The following is a 24064-nucleotide window of genomic DNA, read 5'->3' on the forward strand; positions in this document are numbered from 1 at the left end:
GGAGCTTCAGGGAGATGGTGGAGGCTTAGCCAGGGCCAGGGCTTACCCCAGGCCATCCATGGGGATGGGCTCTGATAGGGAGGGGAGCCTGAGGTGAAGCAGAGATACAGGCCTCAGGGGTGCGGCAGAGTGGGAGTGGGACTACCTCCTGACACCTTCTCGAAAAGCCAGAAGGATCAGACCCAGAACTGGGGCGTTTCCTCCCTTGCCCCAGGATAAGTCTCCTACTGATATTTGGAGGATGCTTGTCATGTTCTTGGCATGTGTTGGGTAGGCCTTGGCTTTCCTTTGAAGTTGCCTCAGTGTTGCTGGGTGACGAGATGGAAATTTGCATATGATACCACTCCCCCTCTCTATTCAGACTTGAATTGATTGCTTTCTCCAGAAAAACTGAGCACCAGCTGTGGTCTGAGGAACTATGCTATGCTGTTCTCGGCATGTGTCAACTGAGGGATCAGGAAGCTTCCTGCCCTTGTTCTGGGCCCAGCCATTGTGGGAGGGCTTTGAGCAGAGGTTGGCCCAGCTCTAGTGACCTTCCCAAATCAAGCCCCAGGCCAGAAGCCCCTGGTTATGGCCATGGTTGGCCTGCTCCCTCTCTGGCCACCAGGGGGCAGGAGTTCCCCATCGTGGGGCTTGGCCCTTCTGTGCCTCTGCTGTTGGGTCAATGGGGCTGGGCGGGCTGCTGCACCAAGAAGGGAAGTGGAGTCTGACATTCAGGCCTCTGGGGCCGAACTGTGAATTGTGGGTAAAACTCAAGGGTGGACCCTCTGTGATAACGACCCAGACAGACAAAAGTGAGGGTACTGATACTTGAACCTACTGTGTGCTGCGTGTGTGATGCCCATTGCCGCCCCCCGCCCCCTAATTTAAAGATGAGGAAATTGAGGCTTAGCAGTCTCACACAAGATCCCAAGTGACTTCACAGAGTCCAGACTTAAATCTAACCCCATGTACCACTAAAAACTGTCCTGTCCATCATTCCGGAAGTACTCAATTTGTAGATCAAAGGTTGCATCAAATGCAAATTCTGCAACAACCTCAAGCTGTGGGCACTCATTAGCTGCTTTGATCTTCCCTACAGTGGGCTGTGGTGCCTCACTCCCCTAGATGCTGAGACTGAGGTCAGGAAGTGGTGGTATTGTCTGGGATCCCTCAGGGTTTGATTTGAAGCCAGGCCTGTCTGAATCCAGAGTGTTTGTGGGGAGAATAAGGAAGCTGGCATTCCCAGAGCTCGCTGGTCATTCTGCTCAGACTGCCCAATGAAGGTAGGAACATTGGGATTAATTCTCATGGCGAAACCCAGACTCAGAAGAGGTAAGGAAACTGGTCCGGAGTCACCCAGCTGGAACAGAGGCCCCAGCAGTAGAAGCTGGGGGCAGATTCACGTGTGCCTCTCTGTAGGCACACCCTCTGGCTGTTCCTAGAAACTCTCCCTCGTGTAGCCAAAGCCTGGGTCTGGCCCCTGGGCCATGGGGCCATTTCCCATTAACCAGCCCAAAATGTCCCACAGATAATTGGCAAAATAGAAAGATCAGACTTTTTAAAAATGGGAAACCTGGGAAGAGAAGCCTGCATTTCCCAGAGGCCCAGGTACGTACACATTGGTGAGCTTCCTAGAGTTGCACGATGTGGAGGTCTGTCCCTAACACTGGGCACAGTGGAAGATCTAGAAGAGGGCACGTACAGCCATGTGTACATGTGCAGGTGCTCCCTTTTTATGTACACATGGGTATGTGTGTAAATACACACCAGGCATGCTCATATATGTGCACACAGTCACCACAGGAAGGTGTGTACACATACTGTATGTACACACATGGGTGTTCACACACGTGCGTATCCTCTGTGTGCATGTTTGGACACATATAAAAACTTATAATCGTGCACACAGGTGTGCAATACCCCATGTGCATGTGAACACATTCAATCATACCTATGCCTTTTCAGTCACATACTACGCACGGGCTTGGGGACACTGAGGTGTTTTCTCTGACACCAACTGGTGTCCAACAGTTCAATTCATTTCAATTCTGACCCTGTCTACCTGCAGTTAGCATCAGTTCCCACAGGTTAAGGACTCAGTCCCTCAGGACTGACCCCACTTCACACACCAGTCACAAGTCTCGGCGGGGGGCACCCGTATTTCTAACTGGCTATAAATTGGGGGTTCCCACAACCCCCTCTTCAGCAGATTACTGTTCCAGCTCACAGAGCTCAGGAACATACTTGAGTTGTGTTTACTGGTTTATTATAAAGGATACAACTCGGGAGCAGCCAAGTGGAAGAGGTGCACAGGCAAGGAAGGGGGCAGTGCGGGGAACTTCCAGCCATCTCGGGGTCTGGCACCCTCCCAGCACCTCATCTCTTCAACCTGGAAGCTCTTCAACTCTCATCGTTCAATTCATCTTCAGCCCCCACCTCCCTTCCTGGAGGATGGTGGCAGGGCTGAATGTTCCAACCTTTTCATCACTTTCTGGTGATCAGCCCCTTGCTGAGGCTGTCTAGGGGCCCCAGCCTGAGTCACTACATTAACATCAACTCAGGTGTGATTGGAAGGGGCTCCTTGTGAATTACAAAAAAAAAAAAAAAAAAAAATCACTCCTATCACTTAAGAAATTCCAAGGGTCTTAGGAGCTCTGCCAAGAACCCAGGACAAAGACCAAATGTATTTATCAAACCACACACACCCTCTTGTATGTGCACAGCTGCACTTCCACAGGGGCCCAAGGAATGCTCACAGATGCTCACTCACAGACTTACACATACACATATCCCCCCATGCATGTGCGTGCGTGCCCATCCACACTCACACCCACACGTGCGCAGGCTCCCAGGCTGTTCCCCCAGCATCTCCACCTGGGCCCTGAGATCCCTCCTACTTGGTGCAGCCTCAGCCAGAGCAGCCCACAGAGATCTTAGTCCAGAACATGAGGCTCTAAATGTGGGTGGCAAGAAATGGCCCCAGCCATGCTGAAACTGTAGAAATGTGTCTCGGGGATGTGGGGGGCGCTGAGAAGCTCTGGTTCTTTATGTCTCAGTGCAGAAAGAATTCAGCGAGAGACAAACTGATAGATAAGTGATTTATTAGAATAGGACACTTGTGAGGTTTACAAGCGGGTGGGCAGGAGGGCACCATGCCCAGAACTTAGTGGGCTACAGTTTTATAATCAAATGAAAAGTGAGGAGGGGGAGAAGACCACCTTCTTCCTCATCCTTGAGTAGACATCAAGCTTCCATCATCAGCTCCTCCTCCTCCACATGGGGGTGGGGGAGGAGTTTTCTTGTCCCTACGTGGTCAAACTGGGACTGTCATGGCACAATGGAAATGAGCAAAAAGGTGGTAACGTATACTAAAATATGGTAAATCAGCTCAGGTTTCAATATAATGTCACCCTTTCCTTATGCTTTTGTTTTTAGTGAGCGCAAAGGAGCATGTCCTAAGAATCATTAACTTAACACTGGGCAGGATGTGGGTCTCATTCTACCATTGTTTTATTGTCTGGGGGCACGTCTCATGCTTCTGTTGCGTGGTTTTGTTGTTAAGCAAGGCCTGCTTGGTTTTGTGGTTAAGCAAACCTGCTTTCCTGAGTGATCATTTTCTTACAGATGTCTCCCATACTTTTTCCTTTACTTCTGATCCCTTAGTGGGATTAACTAATCACCTACTTTGTCCCTTTACTCTGTCCTTATCAATGCCAGCTTCCTGGACTCTCAGAATTCAGGTTTTTTGGCAGAAGAAAGCACTTTGGGGTTTTAACTGAAAGGCCTAATAGGGCACAGAAAGGTCACAAGGAGGCCTAAGAGCAGCGCTCCTTCCAGTGACCTGGACTCAGCTCTGCCCCCAGTTTCCTCGTGACCCCAGCAGTCTGGTCGGCCTCTGTTTCCATGCTTGGGCACACTGGCCTGGCTTGGCCTGGCACAGTCCTTTGATGCACTAGGGGTTTACACACAAAATCCCAAGATCAAACAAATGGGAGATCTAACTTTACTCTTACATCAAAAAAGTACAGGTAATAGTGTTTGGGAGGAAAAATTTTCCCTTCTTGCCTTCTAGGTTCTTTGGCTGATCTGATAATTAAATTGACATGACACAGATTAACAGGACAGAAAAAAAGTTTAATAGCACGTATACCTCCTACATACATGTGAGAGACCTGGGAAGCCCTCTCCTTAAACACCATCTTCAGCTGAAGAGAAAAGATGTTGTGGGTGAGGAGTCAGGGGAATTTACAGGAAAAGCTCAGTAAACGAGGGTAAGGTTGTTATGCAGATTTAAATCTGTGCCTTCAGGGAATTCCCTGGCTGTGGACTTGGAGCTTCCACTGTCTGGGGCCTGGGTTCAATCGCTGGTCGGGGAACTAAGATCCTGCAAGCCGTCTGGCGTGGCCTAAATCAATCAATCACTCAATCTGTTTCTTCAGCATTGATAATAGTTTCTAGAGATAAGGTCATCTCCCTCCTCCTGGTACAGCGAGGGAGACCCCCTTACAAATGGAGATTTCCCTTATACTTGTAAATGTCTCTCAAAAAAGGGTAACTTCTACTCATGTTTTCAGAGCTTCTCCCGTGTCTGCAGTGTCATAAAAATAATCAGCCTAAAATAATCCTTATGCCAAAGAGACATATTTTGGGGTGGCAAATTCTGCTCCCCTGCATAGGTAAAAAGTCAAAGTGATTTATCTATCTTCGGACCTTATAGGAGAAATGGATAAAGTCAGAAAGATCCTTATATATGGCAATCCATTTTGCAGCAATAAACGGAAAGGCTGAGATGTCTGAGGACAGACAGTGTAGTCAGTGGTCAGTCATGGTGAGGGTTTTGCCCTTCCAGAGCACCTGTGGACCTGGGTGCGAGAGGCAGAGACACGGCACCCTCCTCCAGAAGGGATCATGTAGGGCCTTCTTGGTCCACTGAAAGAAATGAACAGCCTAAAAGCTGAGACTTATGTTTTATTCCGTGAACAAAACTGAGGACTTAAGCCTAGAAGACAGCCTCTCAGATACCTGAGGGACTGCTCTGCAGAGATAAGGTAGGTGCCATATGTGGGTTCATTCCTTTGATATGCACCTCAGCTCTCTGGGGCCTGTGTCCTGTTCTTTCCCATTCTGAGTCCCCTGAGGGGGCACCTTTGGGGGCAGCTGCAGTGGCTGCTGGCTTGATGGCTGCAACACCCTTTGTTTGCTGATACACCAGGTGGCATTCTTAGTCCACATCTCCCTTCTAGAAAGGAAAATTGAACATTAAGCTTAATGCTGCCTTGGGGGCCAGCAGTACTGTCTCTCCTTTCCCACCACCGGCACCCGCCTGCCCTGCCCCCAACACACACACAAGGGAGTGTCTGGTTTTAAAAGTGCTTATTTTGATAGGGGAAATGCATGACACTTAGATCATGAATATGGCAAAATGGCAGGCTGGATTTGTACATGATGAGATGAAGAAGGAAAGTACAGAAAAGTGGTATTTCAAAAAGTATTCCTGTATGGATACCAAGGGGGAAAGGGGATGGTGGGATGAATTGGGAGATTGGGATTGACATATATACACTATTGATACTATGTATAAAATAGGTAACTAATGAGAACCTACTGTATAGCACAGGGAACTCTACTCAGTGCTCTGTGGTGACCTAAATGAGAAGGAAATCCAAAAAGAGGTGATATATGTATATGTATAGATGATTCACTTTGCTGTACAGTATAAACTAACACAATGTTGTAAAGCAACTATACTCCAATTTAAAAAAAGAAAAAAGTATTCCTGATGGCCAGGAACACATAGCCTTCCACCTACAGGAGCAGGGTTACCAAACACTGAAAATCTTCCCAAGGAAAGAGAAACCTTGAAAAGAGAGAAGGGGCCCCAGGGGCTGCCCCCTCTCCTGTCTGGCATAGGATATATCCCTAACCTACTGCCCTGCAGCAACCAGTCAGGTGTTTGGCTAACCTGTGTTTTCTCTTCTGAAGGCAGTGTGCCCTGGCAGCCCTCCGAGACGTTCGGCGGTTCCTTAGTGAGGAGGGGGGGCATGTGGCGGTGAGTATAACACCCTGGTGGTATCTGGGAGTGACATGTGGGAGCCCACATACTTCTACCCCTTTACTTTTCAGGCATCTGGAGGGGAAGGCAGGGTGTATGTGGCCCTAGATACCCCTGGGTACCAGCCCCTGGGAAGAAGTCTGCAGCTGCTGTGCTGGAAGAAGCCAGAGGCCAGATGTGGGCCAGGAATTTCCCTCTGGGCTTGTGGTTGTGTTTGACCCTGCAGGACTTCCCTCTGAATACTCACATTCTTGGCCACTCCACAAGTTAGAGGTGTCATGTTACCTAAGTCTTTAGCAAATGTGATTTCTCCTGGTGTGGAGAGCATCCAGCCCAACATTTGGTGGCTATTCCAGGAATCAGTTGAATGCTGGATAAGGGAATTCCCCCTCTGTGTTGGCCCCTCCAGTCAGATGGACAGGCGGGACGAGGCTGAGCAAGGGTGTCTGCAGGAAAGGGCCCTACCCCAACCCTATGTAGTCAAACACGGGCTATTTTTTCCTTCCTTTTTCCTCTTGAAGGCATGCATCCTGGAGCTCTGTCCCCCAGCCCCATCTAGATCATTTGCCCTCTAGGTCTGTCTGTGGCACAGCTGTCACCCTGGGAATTTCCTTCTCTTCCCTCCTCAGTTGAATGCCCTGCTCCTGGATCCCATGTCTTGCTTTTCCTTGCTTTACTGACTTGTTTTGTTGGAGCACATCCTCTAATAGCTTTCTGGGAAAGGTACTTGGGAAGTAAATTTTGTGAGACCTTGCATGTCTAGAAATATCTTTTCTTTATCCTCACATTTGATGGATGGGTGGGAAGAACGTTTCCTTTAGAATTTTCACGACATTGCTCCATTGTATTGTGGCTTCTAGAGTGGCTGTGGGAAAGTCTGATGTCATTCTGATTTGCTGATCCTCCTTGAAAGTTTTTTTTCCCTAGGGAATTCCCTGGCAGTCCAGTGGTTAGGACTCCATGCTCTTTCTGCTGAGGGCCTAGGTTCAATCCCTGGTCAGGGAACTAAGATCCCACAAGCCGCACGTTGCGGCCAAAAAGAAGTTAAAAAAAAAATAAAGTTTTATTTCCTAGAGGAAACTGGGGGCTTCTCATGCCCCCTTCCTCTGGGGAAGCTTTTAGGGTCTTCAAGGTGATGTGCTTTATGGTGGGTCTTCTCCACAATGCTGGGTCCTAGGGGGGGACCCTTTCCATCAGGAAACTCTTCTCCAGCAGCTCAGAGAAATGTCATATATTTTACTTTGTTAAACCACCCCTGCCGCTTTCTCACAACTGAGTCCCCACTCCCCTCCCATCTTCTTCTTTTTTTTTTAAATGAATTTATTTATTTATTTATTTGTGGCTGCGTTGGGTCTTTGTTGCTGCACGCGGGCTTTCTCTAGTTGTGGTGAGCGGGGGCTACTCTTCATTTTGGTGCACATGCTTCTCATTGCGGTGGCTTCTCTTGTTGTGGAGCATGGGCTCTAAGCACACAGGCTTCAGTAGTTGTGGCTCGCAGGGTCTAGAGCGCAGGCTCAGTAGTTGTGGCGCACGGGCTTAGTTGCTCCGTGGCCTGTGGGATCTTCCCGGACCAGGGATCGAACCCGTGTCCCCTGCATTGGCAGGTGGATTCTTAACCACTGCGCCACCAGGGAAGTCCCTCCCTGTCCTCATTTCTTGAAGTTCCTTTTATTCTGTTTGATTTAGTCTTTGTTTTTCATGTTAGAGGTTTTGCTGGAGCATCCAGTGAGCCCTGGTCAAATGCCCTTTGTAAAAAGTTACGCTCTAAAAGCTGCTTGGGTGGGCTGCACCTGAGTGCTGGGCAGGCCCGGGGGGGGGTCACAGACTGCCTGGAGGAGGCAAGGAGGGGGCCTGGGGCTCCACTTGCACCGCCAGCCAGTCCTCCTGTTTCTTCTGCACACTTGTCCCTTTTTTCAGAGATGCCTGTGCCCTGTTCCTGACTACTGTGGTTCTGCACAAGCAGGTGTGCTCTGGTTGGTATAGGCTTGTGTTTGGTCTTCTGTGTTTCTCTGAGCCAGTTACCATGTGTCTATCTTAAAAAACTGTGTTGACATTTCCTATCTCCTCTCCTCTCCTGTTCCCTTTTTACTGGGGTGACAGGATGGAGTGGAAGTAAACATGGGTTTAGTTCTCCAAGTTTAACTAGTTTCACTGGAAGTCTTGTGAGTGAGTGCCTGCTGCCCTGCTTCCAACTTCCTTGGGGTGCTCCCCAAGGAAGGGGAGGACCAGCGCAGCCATTGCAGGTCTGAAGGAGACTGGCCAGGCGGATGGCCGGACGGCAGCTGGTCCTGATGAGAAATCCGGTCCCTGTGCTACAGCTGTCGGGTGGCCCCCCACCTTCTCCAGGGCCAGAGGCTGAGTTAACCCCATTTTGGTCCTAGGTTTTTGATGCAACAAATACCACCCGAGAACGGAGAGCGACCATCTTTAATTTTGGGGAACAGAACGGCTACAAGGTGAGGCCTCCTTGGCTTACCTCCTTGGTTGGGCTGTGGCACGTTCGGGCCCTCTGGGGCCACTTTCTCGGCCTCCTGAGGCCCACCGGCTTCAGGCAGTTGGGCTCCTGAGTGGATTTGGGATATTGATTTTCTCTCCACCTGGAGTTATCTTTCTGAGGAAGTGGGGGTCTTGGTGGGAGAGTCCTTCATAGGGCGGCACCTGCTCTGGTTCTGTGCTCCTTGACCTGACCCCACCCCCTGAAGAAGGGCCTCTGGGCAGCATGGCCCTCAGTGGGTAGGGAGCTCCGGGGAGCCAGGCTCAGGGCCCTAAATGTGTCTCTGGTTCCTTCCCTCCTGCCCACCCTGGTCTTTGCTGCAGACCTTTTTTGTTGAGTCCATCTGTGTGGATCCTGAGGTCATAGCTGCCAACATCGTGGTGAGTGGTGCATCTGACCCTGTGGGAGCAGTAATACAGCCAAGATGGCCTGTGACAGTGAGGTCCATCTCCAGGTTAGGCTGGTGCCTGGGCCGACCTTAACTTGGTCTTTTTGAACATTGTGGGCAGGGGGGAGGCGGTAGATCTCTGGGTCGGGTGGGGACTGCGATCACAGGATGTCCAGTAATACTCTTAGCGCTGGTGTGGGAGCTGGGACCAGGGAGCCACTGGACGCTTCCGAATGGGACCAGGCCCCCTGGGAGGCCAGTCCTCCTGCCCAGCCTCCCTTCCACCCAGCATCCTCCTTGGTCTCCGACCTGCCTGGCCTCCGGCCCTGATGTGTCCTTGCTCTGTGCCTGACCCCGGCAGCAAGTGAAACTGGGCAGCCCTGACTACGTCAACCACGATAGCGATGAGGCCACGGAAGATTTCATGAGGCGCATCGAGTGCTATGAGAATTCGTATGAGTCGCTGGACGAGGACCTGGACAGGTGAGGCAGGGCAGCGCTGTGTCCTCGGCTGCGGTGGGTGGTAGGTGGGGTCCACTCGGCTGCCTCCTGTGACTCCTCAAGGTGGTGGGGCTGAGGGACCACCTCCGCGGGCAGAGATGGTCTGTCCTTTTTTGTTTCTTTCCTTGGGGTGGAAATCATGGCCCAGAGGTGACTTGCAGAACCGTAGCTGCTTTATCTGGAGCTCTGTGAGTCACAGTTTTCTGCTATTCCATCAGAAAATCAAGCCTGTTTTCTATGCAGAGGGTCTTCCCACAAGGCTTTTGCAAACAGTACACGGTCTTCTTTCAGTGGGTGGTCTGTGTTTTGAGAAGGGGAAGGGGTGCCCAGACCCTGCCTACGAACAGCTGGCAGTAACCAGTGCTTGTGAGCCCCGCCCGCCGCCCTCTGGAACAGGGATCTGTGGGACTGAGTGCTGGGTGGGGACAGCAGCCAGCCACCGGCAAGCTCTTTCCGTAAAGGCTCAGGTGGTAGATATTTTAGGCTTTGAGGGCATACAGTCTCTGTTGCAGCTACTTAACTCTGCCGTTTAGTACTAAAGGAACATAGATGATACGTAAATAAATGGGCATGACTGTGTGCCCATAAAACTGTATTTACAAAACCAGGCTGAGTTTGACTTGCTGGCCATAGTTTGCCAACTCCTGTATTATAGCAGAAATGGGGGCAGTGGTTAAGTGAATAACACTTAAGGAATTAAGTTAACTTTAATAACTGAATAAAGTATTACGCAGTCCTTATAAATCATGCTGAAGAGACATGGGAAAGTGTATGTTATGTAGCATTAAGTGAAAAGGGTGGAATATGAACTTGAACTTGGGTTGTTTATAATTACGTATGAATATATAATTACGAACCAAAGAAGTCAAGTGACTGCTGGGGGGATGTTTTCTGGGATGTTTGCGGGACAGTCCCTGGACTGAGTCCCCTCAGTGAGGCTGGCGCTGATCCAGTGCTGCTGCCCCGGCCTCTGTGGTTCTCCTGGTCTCCCCGCAGCATGGCATTGCTCCTTGTGGCTCTGTTCTCCACGCTGCAGGGCTGCACTGGTCCAAAGCAGGGAAAGCGGCAGAGCTGGGCTTATTGGCTGCTGCCACCAGCACCATCCTCCTGTGCTTCTTGTCTCGTCTACCTGCTGCCTGGCGTGGAACATGGCGGCCACTCGGCACACACACATGACCCGGGCTGGGTTCTCGGGGGAGGGTTCGCTGGGGGAAGGAAAGGCCAGGCCCATGGATGGCTGACCAGGAAGACTGGAGGGGAAGTGCGTTTGCCAACTACTCCCAGGTCAATCCTGGAAAAAACTGTCTCTTGTTCACCTTACAGATAGTACGTTGAGAGCTCATAGGTAGGCAAGAGGGGCCTGGGGGACATAGCACAGTGATGAAGGTCCCGATGTGGTAGGACTGACCCCTCGCTTTGAATGTCACCTTTTGGGAGCATGATGAGTGTGGAGCACCTCTCATGGGGTTTGTCTGTATGTCATGCGTGTCGTGTTGCTCCCACCTCACCCCCATCACTCGCGTACCAGCTGGCAGTCCTGTGTGTTGTGGTCTCAAGCCTGGTGGGGTCAGAGATGCAAGGCTCTGAGGCTGGTTCCTGGAGCTGGCAGGGCGTGGCCTCAAGGACCCCAGTCACACTCACAGGCTTCTCTCTACCTTCTCTGGAAAGGGATCTGTCCTACATCAAGATCATGGACGTGGGGCAGAGCTACATCGTGAACCGCGTGGCTGACCACATCCAGAGCCGCATTGTGTATTACCTCATGAACATCCATGTGACGCCCCGCTCCATCTACCTCTGCCGGCACGGGGAAAGCGAGCTCAACCTCAAGGGCCGGATTGGCGGGGACCCAGGACTGTCCGCCCGGGGCAGGGAGGTCAGTGTGTGTGTGTGTGTGTGTGTGTGTGTGTGTGTGTATGTGTGTGTGCGTGTGTTTATTTCTGTGTGCGTGTGCTGGTGCTGGACGCCAGCTAACATGCAATCCAGGTGGATGACCTCATTCAGTCTGGAATGTTCCCATTGTATAGGGAAGGTCACCAAGCAGATGCCTGGATCTCTGGCTTGCACGCGAGCTGTCACCAGCTGATTCCCTTTCCCTGGAGAGGCATGCCATTCTGGGAGGGAGCTGAGTTGCTACAGTGCAGCTGATGCTGTGCTACAGTCCAGGGGAGACACTGAAACCTCAGTGGGAAGGTCACACAGCCTAGGGCACATGGTCGAGGGGTGAGCACTGGCAGGGGACCTGATGAGACCTGAGGGTCTCGGAAGAATGCACAAGGACAGCACTTGTGGGTGTGGGTGTCGGTGTCATCGAGAGTTAGTTCGTGTTTTTTGCCAAACCTGTTTTCTCTAAGGCTGGGCCCCGTGGACCCTTTGAGGGCAACCCAGGACCTGTGCATCTGAATTTGCTTGTGATGTGTTTCAGTTTGCCAGGAGTCTGGCCCAGTTCATCAGGGATCAGAACATCAAGGACCTAAAGGTTTGGACAAGCCAGATGAAGAGGACAATCCAGACGGCTGAGGCCCTGGGTGTGCCTTATGAGCAGTGGAAAGTTCTCAACGAGATTGATGCGGTAATCACCATCTCTTCCCTCCACTGCCCAGCTCTGGGCACAGCTGCGCTCACCCAGGGTGACAGTGTTGAAGGGGGTCAGGGAGAGCTTTTTCTTTAACATTTCATTATTGTTTAGGGTTCTGATGCATCCCTCCCTCCTTCCCTTCTTTTGTATATAACTATCTAGGTATACAGAGTGATGATTTGATGTATGTATGTATTGTGAAATAATTATCACAATAAGTTTAGTTAACATCCATCACCACATAGTTACACATTTTATTTTTCTCGTGAGGAGAACTTTCAAGACATACTCTCTTAGCAATTTTCAAATATATGATACATATTATTAATTATAATCACCATGCTGTACATTACATCCCCAGGGCTTATTTATCTTATAACTGGAAGTTTATACCTTTTGACCCTCTTCAGCCATTTTGCCTACCAGCTGACTTGTCATGCTTTTAACTGCCACTTTCAAATCAACAAAACCTCAAAGGGAAAAATGATGCCATATACCAGGTTCACCTCTTTGGGCTTCCCTTCACTTCAGGATCTTGGCCCCTCAGGTCTTCTCTACCTTGTGGCTCTAGGGTGATATCGAACAGACTTATTTATTTATTTATTTATTTATTTATTTATTTCTGTTTGGCTTTTCTAGTAGCTCTCAGTGGAGTGTTAGTCTAAAACAAGCTAGTCTACCATTGCCTGATATGGAAGTCTCGAGATCAGATTTGAATCCTACAAAGATCACCCCAACTGATAGAATTGTTTTGTTGGGATGAGGTGGGGGGACAAGCTGGAGAAGGGAGACTAGTTAGAGGTACTTGCAGTGGCCTGGTGAGGTGGTGACATCTGGAACTTGGGTGGCGGCAGTGAAAGAGGAGTAGATGGACTTGAGGGATGTTTATTCATTTATTTATCACATATTTATGTGAGGCTACTCTGTGCTAGGAACTGGGCCAGTTGCTGGGGACCAAGATCCTAATGAAAGGATAGAGGCTGATGATGCCCAAGCAGGGGTCTAAAAAGGATCTAGGGTGGCTCCAGATTTCCAGCCACTGGGAAGGGTTCTGGGGCAAGGAAGGTGATGAGCTCACCTGAGGGCAGGAACTAATCTACTTTGTTCACCGCATCGTAGGTGCTCAGTAAATATGTAGTGAATGAAAGGAAGATGTTCCTGGGAGATGTTCAAGAGCAGGTACCCAGGAGCCAATCCGATCTCCAAAGAGAGTTGGGGCTTGGGCATCTCCCCCACAGACATGGTGCTTGAAACTGTGGAATGGATCGGGTGGCTGAGGGAGGCGAAGTAGGACCCAGGACAGAGCCCAGGGGAGCCCTGGCATTTAAGGGGCTGTGGAGGAAGCTATGGACAGGTGTCTGGTGAGGTGGAAGGGAAACCAGGCTGATGGGGTCATGGGAGTCAAGGCAGAGAGGAGGAGGCAGTGGTCAGTGGGGTGAGATACCATAGGGAGGCGGAGTGAGGCCAGGCTCCAAACTGACCATTGGGATGTCATAAGACCAGTGGGATTCTTGGCATGAGCCTACTGGGTTGGTGCCCAATGGGAATGGGTGGGGAAGTGAGTGGGGGGCAAGGGACTCAGAGTCAAGGGAGACTTGGCCGTGTGTAAGCTGATGGTGAGGGTCTGGTAGAAAGGGAGAGAATGAGATGACAGGAGGCCCTGAGTGGTGGCGGAGGCCCAGATTCCAGGGTATCAGGAGAGGAGAGGGGTGCAGGTGGCCATAGAGTACTGTGTCTCAGAACTTCATGGAGGTTTCACTCAAGAGTGAAAGGAAGGAGGAGTTTCCAGTGGGCGTTAGCCAAGGGGAAGAGTTGGCTTGTCTGGAGACCAGGAGTCTTCTGTGGCCCCCTTGTCTGTGTTCTGGGGGCGATCCTTCACCCCTAGCAGATGGATGCAGCTGTGGAAAAGGCAGACACTCATTCAGCTCACGAACTTGTTCAGTTGTGTCCCTATGGATGAGATGGAAGCAAGTTGGACAGAGGAGGAGAGGAGTAGGGAGGAAGATGATGAAGCCACATGCCATGGAATCCATCCCCGCTGGAAAAGATTGGGGAAGGGAAAGGGGGCATCCATGGCATTATGAGATTGGAGTGGCCACAGGCACAGCATTCATGTAGGGAGCCAGGCCAAGAAGGCTGACGGGGGGCTGTTAACCAGGGACATCTCCAGAGGGTCCCTTGGCAGCTTGGGTCACCTGGCCTCATGGAGGAAGCCTCTGTGTGAATAAGATCTTGTCCCCCGTCTGGTTATTGCTGGTCCACAGAAAACCTGTGACCATTCTTTTATTTGCTCTAGTACTTTTTCAGTTGATTATCTTAGCTGTATCTCAGGGAGCTGTCATATCTTCTGAAATAAGGATAATCCAGTTGTTACCTTCCCAGTTTAAGTGCCTTGTGTTTCTGTTGTATATTCTTTTTTTTTTTTAGAAAGTCTATTTATTATTTATTTATTTATTAGTTATTATTATTTTTTGGCTGCGTTGGGTCCTTGTTGCTGCGTGTGGGCTTTCTCTAGTTGTGGCGAGCGGTGGCTACTCCTCGTTGCGGTATGCGGGCTTCTCATTGCAATGGCTTCTCTTGTTGTGGAGCATGGGCTCTAAGCGTGTGGGCTCAGTAGTTGTGGCACGCAGGCTCTAGAGCACAGGCTCAGTAGTTGTGCACAGGCTTAGTTGCTCCGCGGCATGTGGGATCTTCCCGGACCAGGGCTTGAACCCATGTCCCCTGCGTTGGCAGGCGGATTCTTAACCACTGCACCACCAGGGAAGTCCTAATACCTGCTTTATCACTTGCTATTTATCTCTCCATCCCTGAGTTATCTTGATAGTTTATTTTATTCAAAATTTATTTGTTCATGAGAATAAGTTATTAGTACGTAACAGTAGAGTATATTCATGTAGTTGTATCTCAGTATCAACTATTACCTCTGTTCCCATCTTTTGATATTGTGGGGTTTTTCTTCTTAATTAGATATGTCAGAGATTAGTCACTCATTGAATTTTTTCCCCAAAGAACCAGATCTCAGATTGTATCAATTCTATTGTTTTTCTATTTCCGAATTCATTTATTTTTTTGCTTTTATGTTATTTTCCTTTTACTTTCTTTCAGTTTTTAAAAAAGCTTCTAGAGTTTATTGACTGAGGCATTTATAGTCATTCTTTCTTCTTCAATAATGGAAGCATTTAAAATGATTTTCTGATGGATTTTATTGTGTTGAAGTCCAAGAATGTGACCTGCAGTTCAGCCTTTTGGAATTTTTTTTTTAATTAATTAATTTATTTTTGGCTGTGTTGGGTCTTCGTTGCTACGCGTCGGCTTTCTCTAGTTGCGGCGAGCAGGGGCTACTCTTCATTGTGGTGCATGGGCTTCTCCTTGTGGTGGCTTCTTGTCGCTGAGCACGGGCTCTGGGCATGCAGGCTTCAGTAATCATGGCATGCGGGCTCAGTAGCTGTGGCTCATGGGCTCTGGAGCACAGGCTCAGTAGTTGTGGCACACAGGCTTAGTTGCTCTGTGGTGTGTGGGATCTTCCCGGACCAGGGCTTGAACCCGTGTCCCCTGCACTGGCAGGCGGATTCTTAACCACTGTGCCACCAGGGAAGTCCCAGCCTTTTGGAATTTTTAGAGGCTTTGTTTGTTGCCTAGATAGTAAATTTTCATAAACATCTCATGGCCATTTGAAAGCAACTGTTGCCTGTTAGTTAGATACAACATCCAATATATCTCCATTATCCAATTATATGGAGGAATCACAGGGTGTATGTGTCAGTGTGTATGTCTGTGTGTGATAATGAAGCTTTCTAACTTTTAGAGTCTCATATTGAAGTATTTAAGATGAAATGGAGTCATGTCTAGCATTTTCTTCAAAGTAATTTCTTTCAAAGCAATTTCTTCAAAATTGGTTGAGGAGAGGGAAGCAAGTATAGGTTTAGTTGAAACAAGATTAGCTGTGTGTTATTAACATATATGGCTAAGAGGTGGGTACATGGGTGCATTATACTGTCGTCTGTACATTTTTTAAAAAAATAAATTTATTTATTTATTTATATTTGGCTGCATTGGGTCTTCATTGCTGTGCACAGGCTTTCTCTAGTTGTGGGGAGTGGGGGCTACTCTTCCTTGCGGTGCGTGGGCTTCTCATTACGGTGGCTTCTCTTGTTGTGGAGCACAGGCTCTGGGAGCTCAGGCTTCAGTAGTTGTGGCACGTGGGCTCAGTAGTTGTGGCTCACGGGCTCTAGAGCGCAGGCTCAGTTGTTGTGGCGCACGGGCTTTGTTGCTCCACAGCATGTAGGGTCTTTCCTGACCAGGGCTCAAACCTGTGTCCCCTGCATTGGCAGGTGGATTCTCAACCACTGCACCATGAGGGAAGCCCTGTACTTTTCTATATGGTTGAAAATTTTCAAAAGAAAAAGTTTGTGTATCTCATTAATTTCAACTTTAATTATATCATTCAAATTTTCTGTCTTTTTTTTTTCTATTTGATCATGTTGAATGTTAAATATACTCTAATTATAATTTTGTTGATTTTTCTTGCATTTTCAAGAATTTTGCATTATTTTACCTTTTTTTCTTCACATATTTTGATGTTTTATTATAAAGTAAAGTTCATGACTTAGGAATTTGTGGGACATAAAAGGAAACAGATGGCCACTCCAATTAGGTTAATTCAATGAGGATTTATAAAAGGACCCTTTTTCAAAGATAATGGGCAGGATATAGGGACCTCGTAACAACAGGGACCATTGCTTCCCTTGGGCAGAGGAGAGAGAGGATATAGGAACCTGGGGACAGGGAGCAGTGAGGAAAGGGCAGCCTGGTGGGATGGAACCTTGGGTGAGGGCCTAGACCGCTGAAAGCAACTTCTTCAGGAGGGAGTCAGAGTAAACATCTCAGCCTCACTCTCCTCCCTCCCTGTGACCTCCTGCCAGTGTTCCTCATGGCCTAGCCCAACAAGACATTAGTGGCCATGGGAGCCTTGTAGATGCGTGCACAAAGGTCAGCCTCCTGGGGCAGAGAGCAGGTGGAGAAGCAGAAGGATATGGAGGGGCAAATGAGAGGAAACAGCACAGACTTCCTTCTGTTTCAGCATTTAAAAGATGCTGTTCCATTGTCGTCTTCTTCTTCTTCTTCTTCTTCTTTTTTTTTTTTTTTGGCTGCCCTGGGTCTTCACTGCGGCGCGCAGGCTCTTTGTTTCAGCATGCAGGCTTTTCTCTAGTTTCGGCATGTGGGCTTCTCTAGTTGTGGCACGCGGGCTCTAGAGGGCACGGGCTCAGTAGTTGTGGTGCGTGGGCTTCTCTCTAGTTGTGGTGCATGGGCTTAGTTGCCCCGTGGCATGTGGGATCTTCGTTCCCCAACAAGGGATCAAACCCTTGTCCCCTGCATTGGAAGGCGGATTCTTAACCACTGGACCACCAATGGACCACCTCTATTGTCTTCTGGGTCACACTGTTTTCTAGCAAGAAGTTTGCTGTCATTCTTATCTTCGTTTTGTATATAATGTATCTTCTTTTACTCTATTTTCTCTTTATTATTGATTTTAAGCAATTGGATTATGATGTGCTTTGGTATGTTTTACTTTATGTTTATCCTGCTTAGAGTTCATTGAGATTCTTGGATTTCTAGGTTTCTAAATATGAGTTTGAAAAAAAATTTAAGATATCATTTCTTTAAATATATTTTCTGCTACCCTGTCTCCTACCCTGGACTCCAACTTCTTGTATGTTAGACCATTTAGTATAGTATATAGAACCTATGGGATAATCCCACAGGTCACTGAGCTTCTGTTCATTGTTTCTCAGTCTTTTGTTCTTTCCAAGTTTCTGTTTGGATAGTTTCTGTTGCTATATCTTCAAGCTCACTTATCTTTACTGCTGTTTTTGTTAAACTCATCTAGCATCCAGTGAACTTTATATTTCAGGTGTTATGTTTTTTTTTTTTTAATTTAATTAATTTATTTATTTACTTTTGGCTGTGTTGGGTCTTCGTTTCTGTGCGAGGGCTTTCTCTAGTTGTGGCAAGCGGGGACCACTCTTCATCGCGGTGCGCGGGCCTCTCACTATCGCGGCCTCTCTTGTTGCGGAGCACAGGCTCCAGACGCGCAGGCTCAGTAGTTGTGGCTCACGGGCCTAGTTGCTCCGTGGCATGTGGGGTCTTCCCAGACCAGGGCTCGAACCCGTGTCCCCTGCATTAGCAGGCAGATTCTCAACCACTGCGCCACCAGGGAAGCCCAGGTGTTATGTTTTTAAGCTCTAGGAGTTCAGTTTTGTTCTTTTTTGTGTCTTCTTCTTTTCTTGTGATGCTCTGCAGTCCAGGAAGTGCCTGCAGTAAATTGCTGCAGTCGTAGGCTCCTTGTGTCCCTTCTGAAGGATCACAACCCTGCTCTGCCTGTTGTCTAGTGTCTACAAACAATTGTTGCATACATTTTGTCCAGTTTTTTTGAATTGTTTATGTTGGGCCGAGAGCAAATCTGGTACCAGTTACTCCACTGTGGCTCAGCCTTCATTTTGGATGGTTCCTGTTTCAATATAAAACACTTTTTGCATGGATTTATACTTTGACTAATTTGAATATTATCATCCCTGCTTTTCTTTTTCCAATTTTTTTTTTTTGGTAAAATGCACATAACATAAAATTTATCATCTTAACGACCATTTTTACGTGCACAGTTCAGTGGTATTAAATACATTCATAATGTGCAGTCATCACCACCATCCATCTCCAGAACTCTTTTTTTTAATAGTTTTATTTTTGTAACCATGTTAATGTTTATAGATTTATTTACTTTTTAAATATTTATTTATTTATTTAGGTTGCACCGGGTCTTAGTTGCGGCATGTGGGATCTTTGTTGCGGCATGCAGGATCTTTAGTTGCGGCATGCGCACTCTTAGTTGTGGCATGTGGATTTATTTATTTACTTATTTATTTACTTTATTTTTGGCTGTGTGGGGTCTTAGTTGTGTCACGTGGGATCTTCGTTGCATCATGCATGAGGGATCTAGTTCCCTGACCAGGGATTGAACCTGGGCCCCCTGCATTGGGAGTGCGGACTCTTACCCACTGGACCACCAGGGAAGTCCCCATCTCCAGAACTCTTTTCGCCTTATAAAATGGAAACTCTATACCCATTAAACAATAACCCCCATTTCTCCTCCCCACCCAGCCTCTGACAACTACCATTTTACTTTCTGTCTTTTTGATTCTGTCTGTATGATTTTTCTGTCTCTAAGTATGTCACATAAGTGGAATCATATAGTATTTGTCCTTTTGTGACTGGTTTATTTCACTTATCATAATGTCCTCAAGGTCCATCCATGTTGTAACATGTGTCAGAATCACATTTTTAAGCTTGAATATGGTTCCATTGTATGTATATACCACATTTTGCTTATCCATTCATTTATCTATGGACATTTGGGTTGCTTCCACCTTTTAGCTATTGTGCATAGGGCTGCTATGAACATGGGTATATAAGTATCTCTTTGAAACACTGCTTTCATTTCTTTTTGGTACATATGTAGAAGTGGAATTGTTGGATCATATGGTAATTCTATTTTTATTTTTTTGAGGAACCGCTATTCTTTTTTCCATAGCAACTGCACCATTATACTTTCCTACCAACAGTGCACGAGTGTTCTTATTTCTCCACATCTGTGCCAACACTTGTTATTTTTCTTTTTTTTTTTTTTTACAGTAGCCATTCTAATGAGTGTGAGGTGGTATCTCACTGTGGTTTTAATTTGCCATCCTTGCTTTTTGTCCATGTTTTTTTTGTTATGCCTACTCCCTTTTATTTTTAACCTTTTTCTGTCATTTCTTTAGATGAAAGGAACATATCTTTGGTTTATTTTTTGGCCTGAGAGCTTTTTTCATTTAGGAATCTAAACCCATTCATATTTATTATTACAATTGCTATCTTCGTCCTTTTTTTTCCCCAGTACCTTGCAGATTTCTCTTCATCTCATTTTTTTTTTTTTCTGTATAAACATCATCTTTTCTGTGATTTGGAAGGCAAGCAGTGTTTTTATTCCAGTAGTCATTACCTTACAGCTTTTCAAAAACATTCTTAAGCAGAATGCTTGTAAATAAAGGAATAACTAAAATATACTTATCAAAATTAGTAACAGGAAAATAATTCTTGACTCTGTTGGGAATTATGAGGATGTGTTATTTCCATTTGTTTCCTTTCTGCCCCTTTTTTTTTTTTTTTTTTTACTGTAATTGGGCAGAGTATAGTGTCAAGGTTTTTTTTTTTTTATCTGTTGTAGCTCTTCTTTAGAATTGATGAACTCTTTCAAAAGAGTAAGCAATTTCTGTGACCCATTTTATAGCTCATTTAACCCATTTTGTGGGCTTTCATCAGCTGTGGCTGGTGGGCATTACAGGAGGTTTCCAGCCCTGATTTCTTTCTCGTGCAGATAGCAGCTCCCTGACGCAGGTTAGGGGTCTGGTGTCTGCCTTCCAAGGGCACGGATATGGCTGTAGCATTTGGTTTTTCAGAGAAGCCTTAGCAGCCCTGATCTTTTTTTTCTTTGAGGTTAATCTGATTATTTTCCTAGATACACTGGATTCCCTTCTTTATCTTTAGTTTGGAAACTATTCTAGTATCTATGATCTGTTAGTCATCTTTCCATGTTTATCTTTGTTCTTTCCTCTGTTCTGGTAAACAGCCTTGGGCTAGTCTTCTATTTTAATGTTGTGATTTTTTTCTTAGCCCAATCCACAATTTACTGTCTTATTTTTCCTTTTTTAAAAACAACAGCTTTATCGAGATATGATTCACATATGATACAGTTCACCTATTTAAATTGTACAATTCAATCGTTTTTAGTATATTCACAGAGTTATGCAACCATCACCACAATCAATTTTAGAACATTTTTGTTGTTCCAAAAAGCAACCCTGTACCCATACCCCCATTTCCTTCCAGTCCTTCCCCCCAGCCCTAGGCTACCAGTAATCTGTTTTCTGTCTCTATAGATTGGCCTATTCTGGACATTTCATTCCTCCTGTGGTAGAATGTATCAGTATTTTGTTCCTGTATATTGCCGAATAATATCCCATTGTGTGGATATACCACATGTTATTTATCCATTCACCAGTCGATGGGCATTTGGGTAGTTTCCATTTTTTGGCTTTAGGAATGATGTTGCTCTGAACGTACAAGTTTTTGTGTGGACATGTTTTCATTTCTCTTGGGTAGATAGCCAGGAGTGGAATTGCTAGGTCATATGTTAACTCTGTGTTTTTTTGTTTGTTTTATTTTTTTATTTTGGCTGTGCTGTGTGACCTGTGGGATCTTAGCTCCCTGACCAGGGATTGAACCCAGGCCCTTGGCAGTGAAAGCACAGAGTCCCAACCACTGGGATGCCAGGGAGTCCCCCATGTTAACTCCGTTTAAGCTTGTTAGAAACTGCCAGGCTGTTTTCCAAAGTGGCCGCACCATTTTACATTCCCACCAGCAGTGTATGAGGGTTCTGATTTCTCTGCATCCTCCTTATCACTTGTCATTATCTGCCTTTTTTTGTTATAGCTGCCCACACTAGAACACAGTTCAGCCAAGTTATCTGCTGCTTTATGATAAAGATTGCCTTTTCTCTCTCTCTCTCTTTTTTTTTTGGCCGCGCCACACAGCTTGCGTGATCTTAGTTCCCTGACCAAGGATTGAACCTGGGGCCACGGCAGTGAAAGCACGGAGTCCTAACCACTGGACCTCCAGAGGAATCCCTAAACATTCATATTTCTAGCAACGTTCTGTTCATGATAATATACGTATTCTCTAACGCAATAGAGGCTTTCTCTACTGTCCTTCACTTCCTTCTGAGCCATCACCCTAATCACTTTTTTTTTGGCCACACTGTGGCTTGTGGGATCTTAGTTCCCCAACCAGGGATTGAACCCGGGCCCTCAGCAGTGAAAGCATGGGGTCCTAACCACTGGACTGCCAGGGAATCCCCCTAATCTTTTTTTTTTTAATTTATTTATTTATTTTTGGCGGCGTTGGGTCTTCATTGCTGCGCACAGGCTTTTCTCTAGTTGTGACAAGCGGGGGCTACTCCTCATTGCGGTGTGTGGCCTTCTCATTGCGGTGGCTTCTCTTGTGGCTGAGCATGGGCTCTAGGCACGCATGGGCTTCAGTAGCTGTGGCACACGGGCTTAGTTGCTTTGCAGCATGTGGGATCTTCCCGGACCAGGGCTTGAACCCGTGTCCCCTGCATTGGCAGGCGGATTCTTAACCACTGTGCCACCAGGGAAGTCCCTCCAATATCTTAAGGTAGAAGATTAGATTAGTGATATCAGATCTTTCTTTTTTGATATAGGCATTTATAGGTTTAAATTTTCCTCATCATTTTTCCTTTTTAATAGACAACTTTGCCCCCAAGGCTTTGTCTAGGAAAAAAACCCCGAGGACAAAGGTAGAAACCAGCAGCTTTTTATTTTTTATTTGATTTTATTTTTTATTTTTCAGAATAATTTGTTTATTTTGTGTGTTATGAATCGTAGTGTCACAGTTTGTTCTCCCGACCCCCACTTTATAGTTTCTCACATATTTTTTTTTGAATTTTATTTTATTTATTTTTTTATACAGCAGGTCCTTATTAGTCATCAATTTTTTTTTTTTTTTTTTTTTTTTAGTCATCAATTTTATACACATCAGTGTATACATGTCAATCCCAATTGCCCAATTCATCACACCACCACCACCACCCCACTGCCGCTTTCCCCCCTTGGTGTCCATACGTTTGTTCTCTACATCTGTGTCTCAATTTCTGCCCTGCAAACCGGTTCATCTGTACCATTTTCTAGGTTCCACATATATGCATTAATATATGATATTTGTTTTTCTCTTTCTGACTTACTTCACTCTGTATGACAGTCTCTAGATCCATCCACGTCTCTACAGATGACCCAATTTTGTTCCTTTTTATGGCTGAGTAATATTCCATTGTATATATGTACCACATCTTCTTTATCCATTCGTCTGTCGATGGGCATTTTGGTTGCTTCCATGACCTGGCTATTGTAAATAGTCCAGCAGCTTTTTATTACGGGCATTATATTGCTTCCTCTCTGGGCACCTCCTGTGTGCTGGTTCTTGGCTTGAGCCTTAGAAGGACTGACACCGGTCAGTCCACACATTTTCCTGGGCTCTTTTGTTTTGTTTTAAAATGGCATTTGTATACGATACTCTATGCTGTGCGTGTGTGTGTATCCTGAATGACACAAGGGAAATCTTACTTTATAGCCTGTGCAATAATCCATACTCTGCTGTAGTATTTCCATAGCACAGAAGACAAAAAGACACATTAGAAAAGACACATAGTTAACATTTCTGTGTTTATTTTTATGGCATAAACTGGATGGATGGACGATGGGTGGGTGGAAAAGACGTGTGATAGCTTTTTCCAAATGTGAGGCTGCCCCTGCTTAGTGTTCCCAGGGTGCCTGCTCTTCCCAGCTGGGAGAGGCCCTGTGGCCCAGGAAATGCCCTCCCCCTGACACAGGGCTGATCCCTGGGCCTGGTGTGGGCGGTGTGATGAATGTGGTGTCTCCCTAGGGCGTCTGTGAGGAGATGACCTACGAGGAAATTCAGGATCATTATCCACTGGAATTTGCCCTGCGAGACCAGGACAAGTACCGGTACCGGTACCCCAAGGGGGAGGTAGGTGGGATATGGGGGCTTAGTCCCAGCCACCTGCTGCCTGCCTGGGAGGACCGCCTGTGACTGAGGGCCCCGAGGGACTCTGCAGAGGCTCCGTGGGCAGCAGGAGGGGCCTGGCCTCAGAGGTAGGCAGCCTGGGTGTGTGTGTCACCTCCACCACTTCTCAGCCGTGGCCCAGGCTGCAGGCCCCTCCTTGGGTGGTGGGTGAGCAGTGCTGCCCAGGAATCCCAGCCCTGAGGCCTCCTGGAGCCCTGTTTCCCATCACTCCCCATCTTTACTTTCCCCATCCCTGGAAGTGTCATAGGGTGACCCCATCCTCCCTGCAGCTCCAGACACCACCCCTAGCCCTGAATCCAGACCTAGGGATTCATTTTCCCCAGGTGAGTCGTGGCTACCATAAGTCACCTGCACTGT

At 47.1% G+C, this 24064-nt stretch overlaps 1 protein-coding gene across 3 annotated transcripts in view; it reads left to right on the plus strand.

Moving 5' to 3' along the window:
- Positions 1-24064, plus strand: part of PFKFB4 (6-phosphofructo-2-kinase/fructose-2,6-biphosphatase 4) — a 42077-nt gene that overhangs the window by 11196 nt on the left and 6817 nt on the right. For all 3 annotated transcript variants that reach the window (XM_068558033.1, XM_068558031.1, XM_068558032.1), the window contains exons 4-10: positions 5965-6031; positions 8416-8490; positions 8852-8908; positions 9278-9399; positions 11086-11293; positions 11843-11989; positions 23546-23650. In XM_068558033.1, coding sequence (XP_068414134.1) covers positions 5965-6031; positions 8416-8490; positions 8852-8908; positions 9278-9399; positions 11086-11293; positions 11843-11989; positions 23546-23650 — 781 coding nt within the window. The remainder of the gene's footprint in view (positions 1-5964; positions 6032-8415; positions 8491-8851; positions 8909-9277; positions 9400-11085; positions 11294-11842; positions 11990-23545; positions 23651-24064) is intronic.

This window comes from Eschrichtius robustus, chromosome 12 (assembly GCF_028021215.1).
Source record: "Eschrichtius robustus isolate mEscRob2 chromosome 12, mEscRob2.pri, whole genome shotgun sequence".
NCBI lineage: Eukaryota > Metazoa > Chordata > Mammalia > Artiodactyla > Eschrichtiidae > Eschrichtius > Eschrichtius robustus.